General features: G+C 43.8%; 1 protein-coding gene across 2 annotated transcripts in view; it reads left to right on the top strand.

The window, feature by feature from the left end:
• Positions 1-1,964, top strand: part of CENPC (centromere protein C) — a 28,362-nt gene extending 26,398 nt beyond the window's left edge. For both annotated transcript variants that reach the window (XR_004780384.2, XM_035557478.1), the window contains one exon: positions 1,718-1,964. Coding sequence is in view for 1 of the 2 variants with exons in the window: in XM_035557478.1 (XP_035413371.1) it covers positions 1,718-1,766 (49 nt within the window). In the remaining variant the exon portion in view is untranslated. The remainder of the gene's footprint in view (positions 1-1,717) is intronic.
• The last annotated feature ends 19,190 nt before the right edge of the window (positions 1,965-21,154 follow it).

The following is a 21,154-nucleotide window of genomic DNA, read 5'->3' as shown; positions in this document are numbered from 1 at the left end:
TTAAAAAGTTTAAAACTTTCTACAAAGTTTTTTTTTTTTTTGTCTTAGTGGTGCTTACAATGACTGTATCAGTTGTTTAACTTAGTTCCAGGTATTTGAATTATTTCAGAAGTGTTCTTGTACCTGAAAGTTCCTCTGCTACCTCTCCTTCAAGCTTTGTACAAGGCCTGGCAAAGCTCCCGATTTTCTTTCTTAGAGAAGTGATGCAAAGCTTCCTTTGGCCTCTGTTCTTTTAAAGACCTGTGTAGTTTTAATACCAAGAAAGGTCAGTTTAGGCTGTCACTGGCAGGGTGTTTGTTATCATTGTCCGCCATTTCAGGCTCACGTGGTTGTCCTTGAGCCTCATCCCTGTGTTGAGGCTGGCTCTGCAGTGCCAAAAGAATCCTTTCCAATGCCATTCCACCTGGCCAAACTTAAGAGAGCATCAAAGCGTGCTTCCGATACCTCTCGCAGCACTAATTCATCATGCTGCTGACCTTTTGCCTTGGCAAAATCTGTCTGTGACTCTGCCATCACCTAGGCACCGTGCCATGCCCTGATTTTGTATTGGCAGGCTCATCCAGGCATTCACCTGCTCTTACATCTTCATTCCTGTCGCCAGGGGCGATGCCATTTGGCACCGGCTGGTTTTGGCACGGAGATCTGGTGTGTGCACACATGCCCTCTCACACCCCGCTGCTGCCTGGCTTTTCTGGTAAATGCCAGGAGAAAGGCATCTTCCTGGCTGCTGAGACTTCTGTGGGGTCTGAGGAGGAGCCTGGACTAAGATGGAAGACTGTCATGGCTCTTCAGGATCACCAGCATAGGTACAAGGTACACCTGTGAGCACTTGTGTGCGCACCCGGCATCCTGGTTCTTGTCACTGGCTGCCACAGAGAGGTCAAGGGATACAGAAGAGAGCAGGAGATGAAAGTTCATTTAAGGGGGAAGGGAGTTTATGTGCATCCCTCTGGTTCTGCTTGATCAACTGTTGAGTCTTCTTCATCAGTCATAACTTTCAGCACTTCTCTGTCCTGCCTGGTAGAGGATGATGGTTATGGTGTCATAAGCTACCTTCTGTTCCAAAGCTGTGAGTCTGGTGGTACCACCTACCTTGTCAGGAGGGCAGAGAAGAGAGCAGTTTACGGCGTCACTTGGTGAGCTGTGTCAGACTTGGTTCTCTCAGTTAGCAACAGTCTTAATTTGTGGATTCCTCCCTGCTGTCAGCAGCTCTGTGTGGCCTTGTGGCTGTAAATGGTGGGCTGTGGACCATTTGCCGAAATACTAGCAGAAACGAATTAAAATATACACAAGGTTTTTATAAAAATAGCATCAAACTTGCTTGTATGTTTACTACTGAGGGCTCTCGGTCCTGCACAAAATGTAGCATTTTGTAACGTTGGTAGCATAAAACAAATCTGTAGCACAAATGTCAGGGTTGCAACCGAGTGTGGCTTTGACAACTCCAAACTTTGTACAGAGGAACACAATTGTTAGAGTACCTTGTTTAGCTAAATTATGCTAATGTGCTCTTTGAAAATCATAATTGAAATTATACCAATATTTTTATTGATCCGCCACTGGAGTACGTGGCTGCTTTGAATACAATTTGCAGTCATTCCACTTTACTGAGCAGTTACTGTCTAGCATTATGGCACAGAGGTTTTGTTGTGGTTTTTAACTGAATGTTGCATTCATCTGGATGACCTAATTTCTACTTTTTTTTTTTGCATTTCAGACCAATTGTAACAAGCACGTTGTTGGAGCCCGAGCCCTCTTCCCCATAAGTTCACCTGCAAGTTGATCATCTAATGCGAGTGAGTTCTGAAGAACACTGTTAACTACCATCCAACTGGAAATATACCTGTATTGGAAGCACATAGTTTCATTGATCTTAAGAGATCTTCCTCCAGTGTAAATTGTAAATAGATGGCTACAAATTACTTTTCTGTTTTGTATCAATAAATGTTAAATAATACAAATCAGTTTTGATTCCTTTGCCTCTCTAAATCATTTAAGAATGAATTTTATGGTAGTTGGTGCAACGTTGAAAACTCAGGTAATTGCATGATGCTGAGGAGTTTGATTTGTAAACATGTATGAAGGAAGTTGCATTGAGTGGTTTCAAGGACGTCCCCAGTGAAATCTGCTAACTGTTCCATCGGTTGTGTTGAAACTTTTAAAAGGAGTTTGGAACTAAAATATGCCAATACAGATTGGCTTTGAAAAACAGTGTTCCTGACTGACCGTGGTTTTGGTTCCAGTGTCAATCACTGCTCTTCCTGCCATAGGTATACAGAAACTCCAGCTTGCGATGCTGTAGGAATCTTGTAGTTTTGAGGTAAATCATAAACAGAGCCAAACTCTGCTGCACTGTCACGATCATTCGGTGCTCTTGAGGTTTGGTGTTTGATGACTTGCACTCCCCTCTGCCTTCTCTGTGAAATTTCCAAGGTGTTTCCATTTAGCTGGAGATGGTGCTCCCTGAGTGTTACCTGTTACAGCAGGTCTGGCATAGTCATCAGCGCGAAATAAAATGCAAGCACCTCCCATCCCTTGGGGAAAATATGGTCCATTAGTTTTTCATTTGCCATGAGCATCAGATTTTAGTATTTTTTTTCCTTTATCTCCTGGGAATATCAATCTGCATAGATCTATTATTAATTCCACAGCAACTAGCTCATTTTCTCAAAAATCTTTACTGTTGGTGATAAATGTAGGTCTCTCTAGGAATCATTTAAAATCCCAGTTGGGCTCAAGTATGCCATGCACAGTGCTGGGTAGTTAGCGTGGGGTTTTGTTGTTATTTTTAGGTATCTTTGCCTCAGCTGAACTCACTTTTTTATAAGCTAAGTGTTGTAGAGTTGTCTGGCATTTAAATCTTAAAACCATTCTGGCAATGAAGGAATAAAATTGAAGGTGGGAGGGTGAGAATAAACGCATCCCTGAGCAACAGCGACCTGTGCTGAGAATGATCGTATACTAAGGTATCTCAGTGCTACAGAAAGGAAAGCAAGAGGGGTTTTCCAGTCCTGAAAGGTTTTATAAACTCCCCTTATAGCATTTGTTCCCTTCAGCTGTGCCCAGGCATCGCTGGGTGCCAGCAAGAGCCTTGTTGGAGGGCAGTGGTTCATGAAGCCCTGTCTCGATTCCAGCTCGCATTTACAATTAAAGCAATGGAGAATCGGGCTTTAGATTAAGATCCCCAGCCTTCACATTATTCACATTACTCGGGCTGTACGCTGTCCCTTCTGCGTGCCTGGGTAAGCATGCGCGTGTGCACGGCGCTGCGTGCTGTGCCAAATGGGAGCAGGAGGGTGATGGTGCTATGTTTGCATAGAGGGCCTAAAAGTGCTTTGTCCTGGTGAGCTGCTGCCCAGGTTGCTTTGTGGATTCCCCGAGCAGGAAGTGGATCTCAGCACTCTCTTCCCTCACCTTGAGCATTCAGTCAGGGTCGTGCTCTCCTGTGCTTGTGGTCTGACATAAGGAATTGTTACTGCTTTTCTTTGCCACAGCGTTTTAAGTTGGAGTGGAGAAGCCTTCATCTAGAATGCTCCATGGCATTTTCTTTTTAATTAAACCAATGCCTTGGACAGAAACAAAGCACTAAGCACATATACAACGTACTGTGTTTTGATAAGCAGGAAGATCCTTAATACACCTTTTTCTTTTACCTGTCTTTACTTGAAAGAAGCAGAACTTACGTCAGCCCTTCGTATGTCAGTCAGATTTGTTCATAATTTCACAGAAGGAGGGCAGTTCCAGTAACTTTTATACATTGACCCAGTATTAAATTTTAGGAAACAATGAGTCCATGTTGTATCCTTGTAGTGGTTCTTTTGGTGGGAGAGGAGCAGGGGGAAGCAGTGGTTCAGTTCAGTCCAGGGGTTTTCCAGTTCCCCCCGTGATTACAGATGTGCTTCAATTTTAAGATGTGATAAACAGGTAAAGCGGGCAATTCGTAGGGCGTAACAGAAGACACGAAGGTGAATTTCTCTGCATGTAGGAAAATTCAACTTCATTTTTTTTATCTTAATGCAAAAACAAACCAATGTACGTGTGAACCACCTGGAATGCTTCTACGGACATCAAGGGAAATCATCCCCATTTTTAGCAGTAACACATCTTGAGCAGCACTGAACAGGTACTAGGGTAGTGCTTTAAGGTTATATTGAGACCCCTTTGTGCCTTGGACACAGCGGTGACCAACTATCTTGACTGCTCACGCTGAACCCTTTTCATGTTCAAGAGGGCAGCACGTTTGCCTGGTAAATCCTAGACCTGAGAGGAGTTCCTAGTGGCTGTGTTGTAGCTCGGTTACAGGCACAACACATAAATTACTTGCACACAGTGTGCCGTGAGTCACAGAATTGATGCTCTGGTATTACTTAGCCAACTCCGAACTTTTGTGCTCCGTTGTGCTTTGAGATGTGGTGGGGGCAAAGGCAAAGGCTCATAGCCAGAGCTCCATCTACATTGTCTGGCGGTGACAGAAGAGGTTATTACATTTATTGCATGCCTTTGGCAGCTCAGGATTGGTTTTACCATGCGAGTCTCTTGTGTATTTTCAGTACCTCAAGGTACAAGGATCCTTCTCTCCTGTAGGAAGCAAATTGGTTACACTGCTCTGTGGTCTGCTGGTGTACAACTGTGACTGCTTTCTTATGTGATTCAGCTGTTACTAAAATAAGACTTACTCCTCTGCAGATAAGCAGTTTAAACTCGTCTGTTAAGGATCGTGTGATTTTTTTTTTTTTTTCCCTTTTCTGTTCTGAGCAGGGTATTATCCACACACACATATGCTTAACTGAAAAAATATACATCAAACCAGGGCCAAATAGTTTGTAGCCTAAGAAATTAACTGTAGAGCGAGTTACATTTTATGTGCAAAGAAAGCCAAATGACAAGGTATGAAAAACTCTCCATCTGGCTCTCTGGGCACGAGGGTAAGTTTTACTGTGCTGCAACAACCTCCAGTGCTGCCTCAGCCTGGTGAAGATCCACCACCTGGTCCTGCTGCCATCATACCTGCTTTCTAGGGCTTTTTCTGAGATCCCAGTCTGTGCAAGAGGCAGTGAGAAGGCTTGTCCAGCTCAAATTGATTGTTTCTTTCTTTCTCTTTCTTCTTTTCTTTCTCTCTTTCTCTCTCTTTTTTTTTCCCTCTCATAAAGGAAATGAACATAAAATAGGATTCAAAAGCTTGAAGTCCTGTGCTTAATTATTTTAAACTTATGGCATGAAAATCAGGTTGCTATAGGTTACTCTCTATTAAATGATGTGGGAAAAAGGCACTTGGACCAGCCCAGAGCCAAGGGAACTTGAGCAAGATGTAGCCTGGTATTTACTGCTTAGAGTTTCCCTGCTGCTCGCTACATTTCTCTCTCTCCCTCACATTCAGGCAGGGTGTGAGCGGTACAAATACTTCTGAATTGGCAAAAAATATTAACAAGATGGCTTTTGGTGGTTGATGTCTCTTCCTCCTTCTCCTTTAAGGTAAATGGGGAATGCAAATGATTCGATCAGAACAAGCAAGTCAGAAGACTGAGCTTGGCTTTCAGAAATATTTCTTCAGACTTGTTAGGTGGTTCACATACTGTCATTCTGGATGAGTACTGTGTTGTTTTGGCATAGGGTTTTGTTTGGTTGGTTTTGGTAGCTTAGCTTCCAAAGAAGCTTCTAGTGGCATGCCCCTATACCCCTGGCTAGCATAAAGGCTGCTGAAATGAGTGCTGGAGACAAGCAAAGGGACACAAAGGAAAACCAACCAAAATATATAGAAAACGCTGTTCTTAAGCTGTGATGTTTTAAGCAAGTTTTTCCTAGTTTTGACAGTACCCATTGCTACCTGCCCTTTTCCTGCATACCTGGGCTCCCGAATGTGCTGCTCGTGTGGGGAATCAATCGAAGGCGCATCCCTTGAGCTGCAGGCAGGGCCATGCCTCTACTGAATGGTGGCCAAGAAGTGGGGTTGGTGCCGAGCACGGTGCTGCCATCTGAAAGAAACGCTGGTGTCCGTGTGGTCATTACGCCAGAGCCCCGGGCTCTGGAAGGCGAGCTTTGGAGGGGGAATCCAAGCCCCCAGAGCTGCTGGCAGCATGCACACAGGTACTCAGCCGAAGGAGGCCAGCACACACCAGCAAGCTGCATTCCTTCTCTGCTCAGGAGGTAGCTGTTTATTTCTGTTGTGCACAGTTCTGCTAGGGGCAGTGTTTGCTTTATAGCTGGTTCTGGTTTTGAGAGCCCCGTGCTTGCTCCAACAGATGACTTACTCTTTTGTGTTATTCAGATCTCTGTACTGAGCCTGCTGCCTGCCCTCTGCTGACACCTTTTCAGAGGCTTGTGCCTGTGATCCTGCTTATTGCTTTCTTTGGGTTATTACCTGTATTTTTAATTGATTGAGGAGACTTGTCTTCTTGTTTATATCCATAGAAACCAGAGCAATGGGTTTCGAATCACCAAATTTATACCTCGGTAGCACTGTTATCACAATCAGTCTGCTCTATACAGGCACATTTTCATCTTGAGAGCCTGTGTTTACCAAAGATAGTGACTGAACTCCCTATTTCAGGGTCTAATTCATAGCCAAGCTGCTGCGCGCAGAGTGCCAAAGGAGTTAAATTTCAGTGCAGCACATTCAGTTGCTCAGAGTTTCCAGCACAAACATTGCCAACTGTAGTGCCTCTGCAGGTGAAATTGTATTTGACTCTATTATGGCAGACAGTTAAAAAGCACGCCTAAATGGCAAGTCACATACGTAGAAAAGAACTAATGTTTAACTCAATGTCTTCCCTGAATGTTTGCAATACCAAGCTTGTGTGTGTAGCCAGGCAGACTAGCTGTCCTTTTCAGATGCTTGCATTGATTCCTCCATCAAGTATATATACAAACTCCATATGGGGAGTGGTATTTTTTCCCCTGTGCTCTGTAAATGAAGTTTTGCGATCACAAGACATAGCTTCTGTTTTCCACTAGAGGCCAATAAAGCGTAAGACAAGACTGCTGCAAAGCTTAAAGCAGAAAGCCCGGTCTTTTTTTTTTCCCTTCCAGACCTGTTGCTCAACTGCTGTATTTCTGTCTTGATGCTAATTTCTTCTTTCAGAAATGATTTGCCCTCTAATGAAGTGGAATTCAATTGTTAATACTTCTTTCCAGTGTTTTGTTCCCCAAACCTTCAAGGAGTTAAAGAACTGTCTTCTTGATTTGCTCTTGCATATTTCCATGTTTTCAATTCCTGGTTAACCGTAACAGCTTCCATAGAATAAAGGGGACATCAAAAAGGCACTGGAAACAGAACAGTGATACCAATGCTTTGGTCTTTTGTGAGTTTCAGGAAATGCTACGGCTTTAGCTTCTCCATGTCACTGGGGATCATCCTGAACAGTGTTCGTCCAAGCCAACAGCATCCAAATCCAGCTGAGGAACAGGGGCCTGTCCATGCTGCCATCAGTCTGTCTGGGTGCCTCCACCTCCCAGCTCCCCAGGTTCTCTCTCAGTTGCACGATGAGGAGGATCAGGACAGCAGAAGTCCTCAAATACAAAGGTAGTTGTGCCAGCTCTTTGTCACAGACAGGAGCAGCAGTCTGGGACCATGCCTGTTAGCCTGGGAACTGCCCCGTGCTTTCTGGCCCAAATCAGCAAGGAATAGCTCCTGCCTAACATCTTGATTAGTCCCAGAGATGTTTACAACATGTTGAAGGCACTGCTCGATACTGGGAGGTCATTTAGGGGTTTGTTGATGCTTGGCAGGGGTCTCACGCGAGCCGTGCAGATGTGTAACCCTCCCTGCTGCCACACTGCTGGGTCTGTTTATGGCACTAGTGCTCTGGTTGCTGTTCCTAAACTTGTGGGATTTCTCTGAGGACTGGGGGAAACTTACCTTTAGAGGTAGTTGGGCTTCTCCTTTTGATTTTTGGAGGATGTGCTGCTGTGGTAGGAAGCAGAAGTGATCTGGGATTGCAGTTCTGAGGGACATTGCCAAAGTCAGTTTGAATCCTGGGTAAGAAGTGCAGGGCACATGCAGTGCCTTGGCTTCATACAACCCTTTCGGCCAGGGCACCCACAAACCACTGAGGATTTTTCTGCATCTGCTAACTCCCAAACCCACCTTGCAAACCAGCAGGGCTCTGCTGCAGGACTTCTTTGGTTAGAAAGGCACTGTCAGGCACAGGCACACGCTGCATGAGACAGGCTGCAACCCATGAGGGCGAGCGTTCGCTCCAGCTTCATTCATCCTGCCATCTGCAAAGGATTTCCTAATCCTGGTGCTCAGCAGGTTGGGTGCTTTGAAGTGTTTACCATTCAGTTACTCTTCCAGAATATGGAGTTTGCAGGATTGCAACGTTTGCCAGGTACAGGCCTCTGGAAACCTACTCTGTGCCGCCAGTGACTGCAGTGAGTATTGAATACTATAAACTGAAGAAAGCTGATTCATTATTATTATTTACTCCTCATTAACACTGGTATAACACAGCAGGGAGGCTAGAACAGCAGCAGCTCCCTGGCCAGTTATCTGCTGCTGCCGCTGGCTGCACGTGTGGTGCTGTGGTGCGACACCCTTGCAGGACATGCGATCAGAGGGAGGCACCAGCTGCTGAGAACAGGGAGAGAAAGGAGGCAGAGGGAATCTGGCTTAGCTTTATGTATCTCCCCGTGTGAGCAGTGCCACAAACACCCTTACGGTAAATACCATAAAACGAAAAAGAAGTAGGAAGCGTGAGTGACATCAGCTTTTTATATAAGAGTGTACAGCTGTTTTTGCAAAATGAGCAATTTTGTGTATTACCAGTCACACGTGCTGTTTAATTCCTCTCGCTTCCCTGCTGCACATCTTCTTTTTCTCTCTTACGTGGATATCACATAAAGTGTCGGTAGGAATCAATGTTAACACTAAATGCTTGGTACCTGTTTTGATCCTCTGTGTGTGTATGTTCAGATTTGCCTGAAAAATGAGGACCTTGTGGCACAAGGTGCTGTACAAATGGAAACAAATAATATCTGCTCTACAGTGATTGTGCTGTAATTGACAAGGGGAAAAAAAAGGAAACACGTATTTTTTTTGGTGTTTCTATGCTGCTTGAAACAGTGGGGCCAGGGCCTCCGGGCACTGTTATAACCCGAGTCAATATTAATAATTCTTCATTTTCTGGAAGAATGGTGCTACGGAGTTACTTTCTTGCTGTAATTCGAGCAGACTGAAACAGGCTTGTCTGTAATGTGAGACTCCAGTTCCTTGGCAGAGTTTCAAGGCAAGCACATCTCTCTCCGCTGAGGTTTGCCACATCAGAAAGGCTCAAATGAGAACAGGGACTCGGGGTCTTTTCCTAGCTTTAATCCCCACGGGGCTGTTTCGCTTGGCAAGTGACAGTCCCTTTCTGCACAGCTGCTTGGCCCACCTGTTTTCTGAGGGCAGGCATTAATTCTGGAAGCTCGTTACTTGCCGCGAGTGAGTTCCTGGTCCTGGTAGCGTGGGCTGGCTTGGAGTGGAGCTGGCAGCCCTGTGGCCACGGACCTGGTCATGGCACAAAGGCAGCAGCTCTGTGCTGGGACGAGGAAGAGCCCCCAGCTCCCAGCCACCTCATGCCAACATCTGCATCAGGGCTGGTTTTGAGCTGCTCTGACTTGGGGGGAAACCATTTGATCAGTGCCCGTCGTATTTTATACTAAGCCTTTCATGCCATTGCGAATATCACAGGTCGGTGGGATGCTCGTGAACAAGCAGGAATGTTTGATCTGAACCTGTAATTTGGTTAACTGTTTCTCCTTATATTAATTTACATTTGGGTGATTCTGTAAGAAATTATAGCAGGATTTAATAACACTAATATTAAAAAATCAATATCAGGTCTGCATATTTCCATCTGATTAGCAGTTTTTCCTCTTGATTAAATTATGCATTTTTAATACAAGCCCTTCATTTATCTGTGATGACATGGCACTGTAGCCCTCTGTGTAAAGCGAGCACATTTCAGTGCCCCCGTTTGCTGCTGCTGGTACGAGATGCAAATTTTCTTGTTTCTCAGTAATTTTTTTCTGTATCCATCATACCACATGCCTTTGCTTGCCTAGAATAAAAGGTCATTGTAAATCTTGATTATTCTTGGAAATTGCTCACACAGTTATTTGCTTGACTTGATACGTTTCATCCTTGAGTGCATCAAAGAGATTTAATCAAAAATGAAAATTTGGGAGAAACTGTTGGTAGTTCTTTCCATATACAGCAGTTTTTGAGAAATGCACAAAAACCAAATTTAAAATGTTTTTCATTTTGGTTTGGACAGCTGAAGTGGAATAAAGTTATTCTTATTTTAAGACTTTCCGTGTTACTTTTTTTTTTTTTTTTCAGGGGAGAGAGATGAGAATTCACTCTTCGCCCAAATTTCTGGGAGTAACACATGCACACTGGACACTGCTTTCCCATGGGCTGTCCTTGCTATTTGTTTAGAGAATCCACTCATGCAAGATGTCTGATTAATTAGCCAATGCTAATTACTTTTTTTGTCGGAGTTGTGTTTAATCCCTAACTAACAGTGATCTCTGCTTTTTGATTGAGATGGAGCAAATACAACGGGAATGCAGTTTGGTTTTGAGGTAGGAAGTGGAGCCGCAGTTAATTTTTGTAAGGTGACTCTAAAGCAGAAATCCTGCTATTTAGAAAAAGAGTGTTGAGTGCTAAATGAATCCTCCCCCTAAATAATGCCACGTATCGAGCGTGTTGCCCTTCACGTATCCCCTTCAGTGCTGTGCACACAGAAGCATGTATTGCACAGTTGCTTGCAGGGATTTTGCAAAAACGTACACAGGACATTGTGTCCCAAATCTGTGAAAGAATCCCCATGTAGAAAAATTTCCAGAGAGAGCTCTGGTTTGGGATATTTGTCCCAAAAGAAGCTATTCTAGCGCCATGCTTGATGCTGACCCCCTCCTCATGATCAGAGTCAGAGGCATGACAATGTGCCAGCTAAGGATGGATATATCCGAGGTGAGGCGCTCTCAGTGCATGTTTGGGGTCTGGGGGGCACAACAGGGTGGATGCAGCTCCAAACTGCTGCTGGAAACAGGATTTTGCTTTTTGATGCATTCACCTCCATCCTCAAGCAGGCCTTGCATGGGAAATACTGTTTGTTTTTTTCTCCAAAGTATCAGCCTTCTTCATCTCACAACCTTGTAGCTCTGAAGTACAGCACTTGCTGTGTCTCTTTGGTTCTCAACCCTGGTAGAATGCTAGAGAAAAGATAGGAACCAACTACATCCAGAAGAGTTCAGTTAAGAGAGTTTGGCTCAAGGTAATGCTTCGTTCCTCTCAGCACATGCTGTGTGTGTAATAAAAGCTTTAAAAAAAATCTACAATCTAAAAAAAAAAAATAAAATCCTTATATGAAAAGATTAAAAAGAAAGTAAGAAAGCGATGTGCTGGAGGAAAAAAAAAAAAAGGCAGCAAACAGCTGTGAAACAAATCTTAAGAGCTTTAGAAGGAGAGCTTGATCTTTGGTGGTAGGCATGGGCCTGCCCAAAGGGACAGTGCTGGAGGACTTATCCAGGACTTGTACAAAAGTCCCAGGTCACCAGTATCCTCAGTGACAGCAATCATGAGCTTTATCGGCAGTCATGCTTTAATCGAGAGCTCAGATAAAGATCGTGTTTCTCCACTGAGGAATTTGGGTGGTATAAATCTGTAGTCTAACAGGCTCGAGTCGCGGGGGCTGGCACACTCCCATTGTGAGCGCTTTTCCTAGGGGTAGATAAAAGCCTCCCATAAATAAAGCTTTGAAATCTTCCAGGAGAGGTTAGCAATACAAATATGGGTGCATGAAGCTCAGTGCAAGCAATAATTCCACAGATTTTTATTAGAAAGTAGATATATGGGAGCAGCTATGCATGATAAATCAACATATCTGCCTCCTTACTGGCTTTTATGATAGGCATTAGCAGTAGTGACTGTCACAGAGATCATAACTGCTTTATTTCAGCTGTCTTTATAAGGCATAGTCAAATACAAGCAGTTGCTATTATTTTTTAAGCATAAACTCTTTCTCCCTGCTTTGAATCGATGACAAAGTGTTCCTGGTTAAACTTCAAATTTTGCATGGCTGGGAGAGGGAAGGAAGAAGTTCTCGGTCTTTTGGTTTGGCAGAGTTTTCCTGGAGCCTTGGGGGTGGCTGCCCTGCATTGCCTAGAGCACTGAGGCACGGCAGTCGCAACGTCTGCCTGCCCTGGGGGCACTTTGGGGAGCACAAGGACCACCTGGCCTCTCCTTCAGGGTGCTGGAGGGGGTTTCGCAATGCCAACAGCAAAATGCAACGTTTAATCTTTCTCAGTTGTCTCTTTGGGTAAATCAGCTTATGTGTAATCTGATTACGCATATAATATAGACGTATAAATTAAGTAGATAATTGGTGAATAATAGCATTGCCCACAAAATGATTTTAATAAAGGGTTAGAGAGGCTATTCTGTGCTAAAAATGCTTCTGTCTTCCTAGGGTAGGGCTTTCAAAGACAATTAAAAGCGTTTTGCACCCAAATCTAGAGCTGTAAAGGTTCATAACATGCTATACTGTATAAATACCAGTGGGGAGCTGGGCACTCAGCTCTGATTGGGAACTCCCCGGAGCTCTTTATATGCCTCGGGAAGAGGAGGCTGTTATGTTGGTACCAAAGAAATATGTCCGTGCACTTTCCTTAAATGCTCACTCAATGCATCCCATATGGTGCACAACTTGGCGAGGTTAATGCCAAATAGAGGTTATATGTCTTTCTTTGAAGCTGCTTTTGTGGTTTTACGGTGTAGGCCATAAGACAGTGGCAGTACAGAAGGTGAGAGGTAGGTTTATCCAGCTGTTTCATCTTCAACTGGTCATCCTCCTCCTCTTGGCCACATCTATGGCATTCCACCCTTCTCCGACTCTCCTGCCTTCCATAGAACAGCTCATAGCTGTCCTGGAGAATAATCAGGCACGTAATTGCAACCTTCCTCCTCTATGGTTAGTCCTGCAAAATAGCACTTGGCCCATATGGTGCTGCTGACACTACAGAAATGATGCTGTGGATTAATTACAGCTGGGGACACTATGAGGGGGGAACTTTGTGTGCGTGGCTCTCCCACGAGGTGCGCAGTTGCGAAGCAACCTGACACATCTGCCAGGGCTGTCTAAGAAACTATTAGCCAGTTGCTACCTCCTGTGCTCAAGAGCTGCAGGCAATTTCACAGTAACAGTTTCTCGGTTTCTTTCACGCAGGCAACCGTGGTGCAGAGATACTGACTTAAATATGTATCACAGAATGGCATCCTTAATAGAGGCTTTACAGGAACAAAATGTATATGGGTAATCCACTAAGGCTGGTTGCAGCTGACAGCTTCGTTATTGCTCTGAAGACGCGTGTCGGGCACCACGGACCGGGAGCAGGAAGAAGCCATAGGAACAGACAGCTTTGATTCAGGTCCCGGGGATGATTCTGCATCCCACCTGCATGGGCTCAGGGGTAAAATCAGAAGGCACTGTTCAGGGAGTCCCAAAAAATGCAGTATTACTGCACCGTAGAGAAGAGCAGGTGAGTTACAAGGATGCTGAAGCATTCCCCAGTTTGCAGATGGGGCCTCAAGCTGGTTTCCTTCTGCAAACCCAAGGAGAAGGGAGACTTTTATGCAGCATGTCTAGGCTAAGTATGGAAGTCACCTCGTGTGGTCTGATATATAAATGAATAATTTGCCTTTTATTTTTTCAGTAAGAGCAAAGCTGAACTTGAAAGCAAAAGCAGTTTGAGTATGTGTATGTGCAGAAGTAGGTTTAAAGCTCGCCACAGGTGTATGAGGTAGGAGATCACTCTGGTGCATCTTGGTAACTTGATTTAAAGCATCATTTAACCCCTTTGGAAAACTACCTGAATCCTCAGAGCCAAGGCAGTCTCAATTTTGACAATGCCATCAAGATGTGCACGCAGTACCCAGAGACACCTCTTCCTTTTGCACCATTTCCCCTTAGCAGTATTCCCTGCCCAACCAGAAAAAATCCACTAAAGGATTTGGCCCTGGAGGGATGCATTAGCTGGCGTTATTTTCTCAGTCGTCAAGTTTCAGCAATTCAGAACAAGCAGCAATGCCTCTCTGTATGGCTTTAATGACATTTGCTGTCAGAGACATCAGCCATTGGAAAGGACAGGGCTGTAACTTTATTTTAAGCTGGATAGGCTGTAGCTAAATCTTCTGAATCCCTTTCAGCTTTGGAAATGGCTTTCCCCTATCTCTGCCTTCTACCTGGTGCTTTCACATAGTGCTAAAAGGGGAATGGTACTTTTAATCTTGAAAATGCCTTTAGGGCTTTGGAGTGGATCATTTTAAAGTCAACAGTGTTTAAAACACATTAATGAGGGTATTCACCATAAAACAGTTTTATTTCTGTGCGTAACTGATAAACATGAATGTGAGAGAATATAAGGGAAAATAGGTGGGAAAACAGTCATGCTTGCAAAAGCAAACAAATTGTGGATCCACAATGAGAAGAGTATCATATATATTTTAACACTAAGGCCGGTTGTGAATTTTCCAGTTAAACATCTTTTTTTTTTTTTCTTTCTTCCTGGGAAAATGTTTATTTTTCTTGACTGAAACCACATGTCCTCATATAAATTACATTTTGCTGGAAAACAGGCCAGCCTTTTGCTGGAGAACCCACCTACCTGGCTCCTGGGCGATCCCCCTAGCAAGCCAGGGCTGAGGGCTGGGTGGCAATACTGGCCACCACCATTTTCCCTGCCACCTCCAGCCCATTTTTCCCACTCGTAGGCAATGCTGGAGAAGGAGATGCACAGAGAGAATGCACAGGGTAACGCAAAACGGGTAAAGGCAGAAACAAATGGGATTGTTGCCTTTTAGCAGGCAGGAAGAATATTTTTTTTTTAAATTGAAGGAATTTTAAAAATAAGAAAAAAGCAAGTCTGGTGAATTGACAGACATCATGCCGTTTGCTTTGCCATTTGCCTCTGATAGTGGAAGACCTGAAAGCCCAAATGTGAACTGCATGTGTGTTAATGGTGATATGCAAGTGCTATCACCCTTTGGTAAAATGAACTGGGAAGAAAAATCCAGCCAATCATTTAAATCAGGCACTTGTTCAGCTCTTAAGGATGTACAATATGATTATAAAACAAGTCAATAAGCTCTCAGACTTTCTGAATGTTGTCACAAATGATTAAGTTACATGGATGGGTATGAATTTACCCCCCCACACACACACAGCAAGTCCAAAGTGCCACATCTGGACTGAGCTGTGTGGACATAGCTGTGAAACTTGAATTTTTGTTTGCTGCCCTCCCCAAAGGACATTTAACAAGTGAAAAATGGGCTAGAGCTCTAACACAGCATGCAGTTATAGTGATACCCTTCTTTTAAGGTGGGTAGGAATCAGCTTTTAAGAGCCATTAGGACCCAAAGGAAAATATGTTACTTTTACTGGATACTTCTATGGATTTGGAGCTTGGGTAAGCAGCAACTCATAACAAGCACACTACAAAAGAGGCAATGCTCATCCTTGCAGCTGCCTTTTTGGAGATGCTCATCATCCACAAATAGATACTTAAAACTCTTGAAGGCCACGTAGAGAGACTCACCATGAGTAGCTGGATGTGGTGAAAGTCAAAGTCTTCTTGCAAATCTGGCATTTCTCATCTCAGTTGCCATTGCCCGTGTCCCCTGTAGTTATTTACACCTGTGCAAGGCCAAATTGGACAGGTTTTAGGGACAAGAAATACCACTCCCCCCAGTCAACTGTGTTGCAGTGCTGAGGGGATTAAACAGATTGAAATGCAAAGCAAAAAAAAAAAAAAATCATGTAATAATGCATTTACATTACCACTGTGCTCTGGGCTCCACAACAATTTTAACTTAGTCCCCATGAGGCCACACAGTAGTTTTGACTGTGGACGTGTTTACTTTAATATTGTAATAGCTGTGTGTAAAGTAATTGATTTGTAGTCGCTATAGCAACTATAACCTTGTATTTTCTAATGCCTGGGTTCAAAATGTTAACCTGAACGTTTTTTTTGCCATAGAATTCTCATTCTGTTCCTTTCCTTTCTGGGGTGTGTTTTTCTCTCCTTTGGCAAGAAGCATTGTTCCAACTGATGGATTTAAGAACACGTTTTCAAGAGAAAATGTTTTAAAACAACCAGCATTTCCAGCTATGATGCTGCGTTCCCCAGTACTGGTGGCAGGTTAAATACATCTCTAATCATGGTAAACTGTAAGAAATGTTAACTTATAAACAATTTCATTATTGCCTGATGCTTTACTCTTAACTGGTGCACCTACAGTGTTAGGAAATAGTACCCACAACAGATACAAATACCCTGGCTGAACTGGAGTAACAGGCTTAAAAACTCCACCCAGTTAGCATCATCTGTGTTTCATTAGGATTCATTTTGGAGAGGCCTGGAGCCAGCCTCTAACCCTAGCAGCTTTACCCTGAGTAGAGTTTGGTGCCTAGCTATGGGAGAGGCTGGGAGCTGAATCTTCTTCTGTTGATTAATTTGCTCCATGGACGGTCCTGCCAGGTAAGCCCCTGGGAGATCTGTAGCTGTCACCTCTGAAAAAAGAGAAATCCTCGTTCTCTGTCCCCTTCATTACACTAATCATCTCTTCCTGCTCTTGTTGGACAACAAGATTAATATTTGTTCTTTGCCTCTCTTTTGGGGACTTTCTGAAATGGGCTGGTTTTATTTTCCCCTGCATCCTCTTTAGCCTTTTCCTCTTTGGTGGACGTGTTACTGAAGTGAGAGGTAGCCCACTTCATAGCTTCAAGAAACCATAGAAAAAAATAATGATGTTTGGTAGGGAACTTTAAAAATAAAAAATGAGAAACCTTCCACTCCCCAACCCTGACGCAGAATGAAGACTTTGAACCAATTTTTCATGTTGCTCTGAGCATTGAAGCCTTGCTCCTTCTTCTTCCCACTAAATACTACATTTCCAAGTTTATTCCAGTGTTCTTTCTGAAGATATGGAGATCTTCAACACTAATAAGAAGTAGCCGGTTAGCCAAGGAGAAGAGAAGGCTTGATTCTTCAAGCAAATAAGGTCTGAGACAGTTAAATATTTTTACGTGAAGAAAGCAAAACTTTCCTTACTCCCGTAGCAGCACTGCTGGGGTGAGGTATCTAGCTTCATGTGAAGCAGCACAAGCAATAAGCTTGTTTGCTGCAAAAGTGTGCTTTGGTTGGATGCTCTATTTACAAGTGTGTGCCGGAGCTTTGGAAGCAGTTTTGGATGAAAGAGAGAAGGACGTGTTTTATGGAAGGGTGTGGGAACAAGGTGAAAGTTGAGAAATAAAGAAATGCCTCAGTTCTTAATTTTGGGACCAAATTCTTTCAGTGAGGTGAACTATTATTCACTATATTATCACAGGCATCAAAATATTTAAGCAAGGGGGTAGTTCTGGTAAAGTTTAAGTATTTAGATGCTTAGCTTGTGGTTGAGGATGAGAGACCACAAGTGTTTACTGAGGCATTTGCTGAAGCCTGCGTGTCTACAGTAAGCCAACGTCCATGAGTTTGTGAGCTGTACCACTTCTTCCCTGTGCCACAGAGTGCCTGGATCCATAGCATGAATATTTTCACATTGATACTTGATAAGCTGATGCCCTGTGGGACTGATGTAAGACCATCTGCTTTTATATCTGTAACTACCACTGACATTGCTAGTGTGTTGGCTCAAGTAGCCCAAAGCACTTTTTGCTGCCCTTCCACATTGCCCTCCCTGTGGAGCCAATGGCTAAGCTGCTATAGCCCTATCAGCATTAAGGCTAGCAGATTCATGGTGTATATACCTGCATGAGGATGTTCTTGAAGCCTTCCTCAGAGGTTACAGGTGCACTGGAGATGCCTGGGAGAAAACATGCAGGTAAAAGAGAGACCAAGGAAAAAAAAAATCATTAAGAAACATTGCTAGAAGTACTCCATAGGAAGCAGTGTGTGTGTGTCCTGAGGTGCCAGTGAGAGATCAATGGGGAAAGTTTGTTTGTTGTGCTGTGTTTTGTTTTGCCATTTCTTGTCCTTTGCATGGCAGAGCTGCAGCCGAACTGCAGCTGAACACTTCTTCATGTGATGGAAATGAGAGAGGCTGCTTCCATGGGTCTAATGGAGCCACAGAAAAACCTTTTGAGGCCTTGGCTGAGATGGTATTTAATTTAAAGGAAAAGTCTTTCTGGTCAGAACGGATGCATTCCTCCCTTTGGGCCAGGGTTGGGTGATGGTATCAGATGCTGCTTAAGAGGTGTGGATGTAAAAGCCATCTGTAGTCACAGATACATGACCCAGTGGTTAAGTAATGGAGCAACATGCCAACACAGCCGGCTGCTCCCTAAATGTGTAGCCAGAAAGTGTTTGATTCCATTTTTGAATTGCTTTGCGGGTGCTAAGTGGAGCTATTGCATTACCAGCAATTAAGGCGCTTCTCCTCCCAGAGGCTGCTCGGGTGCTGCTTGGCCCCGGCACATAAAGCGATGCGGGCTCACGGAGCGTGCGGGCTGACCTGTCGCAGAGCACGAAGATAATGGAAATCTATTCTCCTCCTGCTGAAAACTGAGCCTTTTCAGACCACGTTGCCAAAGGGGTCTCTGCACCCTAGGGGGCTGGATGCTTTCTTTGCAGGCAGCTTTATACAGAGGGTAGGAAGAAGGCCAATTGCATCCACAGCTCCCTTTGCCACCCTAGGCTGGCTCATCCACGCAGCTCCGGTTACAAATACACTTCCTTCCGCCAGTTCATAGCATCTGCAGCACTAATTGTAACTATTTTTATCATTCTCTTTTTAAGGCACCCCCTTTTCTCTAGGAGGAGATGGGAGAAATAAAGTGGGTCCCCTAGACCTACACGTAATGAATGTCCTATTTCATGTGTGCTCTGGAGAGGTGAAAAAAAGGGCTGGGTTGAGTAACCCGGGTGTAAGCAGCTTTCAATAAGGTATATTCATGTGCCAAAGCGAATCATTCTGGTCCATTGGGTAAATATGTATCAAAGTAATTTTCAAAACACTTCTCTGCAGCCAATGAGCTGGGAAGGGTCAGTCCAACCATGCATTATTTTTTTAATGCATACGCTTATTTATTGAATTGAAGGAGGAACACAAGATCTTTCCGGTTACTTGCACAGCTGAAGCTGTCTTTAACTTCTCGTGGCACAGCAATTCTATTTGGAAGGAAGGTTAGTGCTGGTCTTGCTGGTGTTGGGGGTGCTCAGTGAAGGCACACAGATCCACCACAACCGTGCAAGGGCTATACGTGCGTCTTGCCCTCTGAGCACCAGCTCTTACCACATTTTGCATGAAATCCTGTGAGATGGGAGGCCCTGAAGCAAGCCCAAGGGCAATGGATAAGACACCCCCTTGTTTCGAGAATGTTCCTAGGGTTGCGTGTGATCAGAAACCCAGTGGCTTGGCGCTGGTTTTTCCAGCATGCAGAGCAGGCCTGGAGCACCTGGAAGCTTTCTATCAACCTAGCATGGTGCCTGATGAATTTTGGTGAGCTGTGTGTAGGCAACATCTGTGCGATGTTTTTTCAGGATCATGGTTTTGTGGTTTAAGTTCCAACTAGTTCTCTCTTCAGGAGGCTACGTTTGGTTTTGGATGAGGACAAAACATGGACAGAACCTTATTTTTGAAGACTCAATGCAGAAAAGTTGGAGTCAGTAGCAGAAGTGTGATTAAACTTGGATTCATTCATGTGTTTTTAGATCGACTTTCATTTTGCTACAATAAGTCATAAAAAAAAAAAAATCTGGGACAGTTTGACATAGACATGCAGCCAGCTGCTAGTCCCGATATCTAGCCTGGGGGCCAAGGGGAGGAGAGGGATTTTGTGCCAAGCTCTCGACCCTTCATGGAATGCTTTATCTTTATTGTGTATTTGTAGCCTTAGCACCTAGGAACGAGGGCGAAACAGAAATGCCCGGTTTCCACTTCAAGCACCTAAACAACAGGAGCAATCAGTCACTTGCCTCCTCTGTAGAAAAAAGAGCATTTTCGAAACATTTTCCAAGCAGGAATTTGCATGTGCCATATTCCATCACTAATGTATCTCCAGCTGTAGCACTTTGTAAGTATACACAGATGGCTCACGTTCCTGGTTGGGATTTATAATTTGGTGGTTTGTATTTTTAAGTAAAACCTCAAGTGCTAAATAAAGAAAATGTCAGAACTCTTTAACAATGGAAAAAGGGTCTAGTTCAAAGGCACAGCTGTGGGACATCGTGGGAGTTGAATGAAACAGGAGGCTTTTCCTTGGAGCAGCTGGATATTATATTGAAACCATTATTTTTTCCCCAGTAAAGAAAAGTCTCTGGGCCTGATGACTGGGGCTGGGAGCTGTGGGTTGCTTTGCATCTGCTTTCTCCCATGGGTGCTGGTGGGTACAAGGGCAGCCAGCAGCTCATAGAGGGTTGGGACTGGTGTTGTAGTTTGCAGAGCAGAGAGAGATGATCTGTCCTGAGGACTCTGCTGAGGGTAATATCCAGGTCTGTGTGTATATCTGTGTATATATATTATATATATTTATGTATATCCACATATATAAGAAAAACATACCCATCAGCTCTGACAGGTGATGATGGATGGTGTTAATGATGATAACAGCTATGCATCATCTACTTTTTTTGTGTGTTTTTCCTCACTTATTGCAGTGAAATGGACATAAAACAGTTCCAGCCTGTAACTCTCTTCATACCCATAGCTAGGAGGAAACACTCTATTTTAGTCACTTTTGAAGCAAAATAGTAGTGAATTAGAGGGTTAAGATTTCAAAACAGAGATGAAATGAAGTGATGCTTTAAAGTGAGTGGAGCTTTTTGTATTGTGCATGTTCATATTTTTAATTGTCTTTGGTCTCTTCTTCTTAGTGTTGCTATCTATTTGCCTACCAGCGCAGCAGGGAGGGAGCAATGTAGGCACACTGAGCATACCAGGAAGTTCTTGCTTGCTCTATCATTAAAAAGCACTTCAGCAGCCTTCAACAATTCTTGTTTCTCTAAGTACCTTAAAACCTGTGCAAGCCAGTCCTTGGCTGTGGAAAACTGCAGAAAGGCAACACCTGGGGACAAAGGTTTTGCTTCATTTTTTTTGGTGTTGATATGCTATCTTTGTTTTTCCAAATGTTGATGTGATGTTTTTTCCTGTCTTCAATAAATTTTCCTCTGT

This window comes from Cygnus atratus, chromosome 4, assembly GCF_013377495.2.
Source record: "Cygnus atratus isolate AKBS03 ecotype Queensland, Australia chromosome 4, CAtr_DNAZoo_HiC_assembly, whole genome shotgun sequence".
Classification (NCBI taxonomy): domain Eukaryota; kingdom Metazoa; phylum Chordata; class Aves; order Anseriformes; family Anatidae; genus Cygnus; species Cygnus atratus.
The sequence above is the reverse complement of the archived record's forward strand: the minus strand, read 5'-3'. Positions and strand labels throughout refer to the sequence as shown.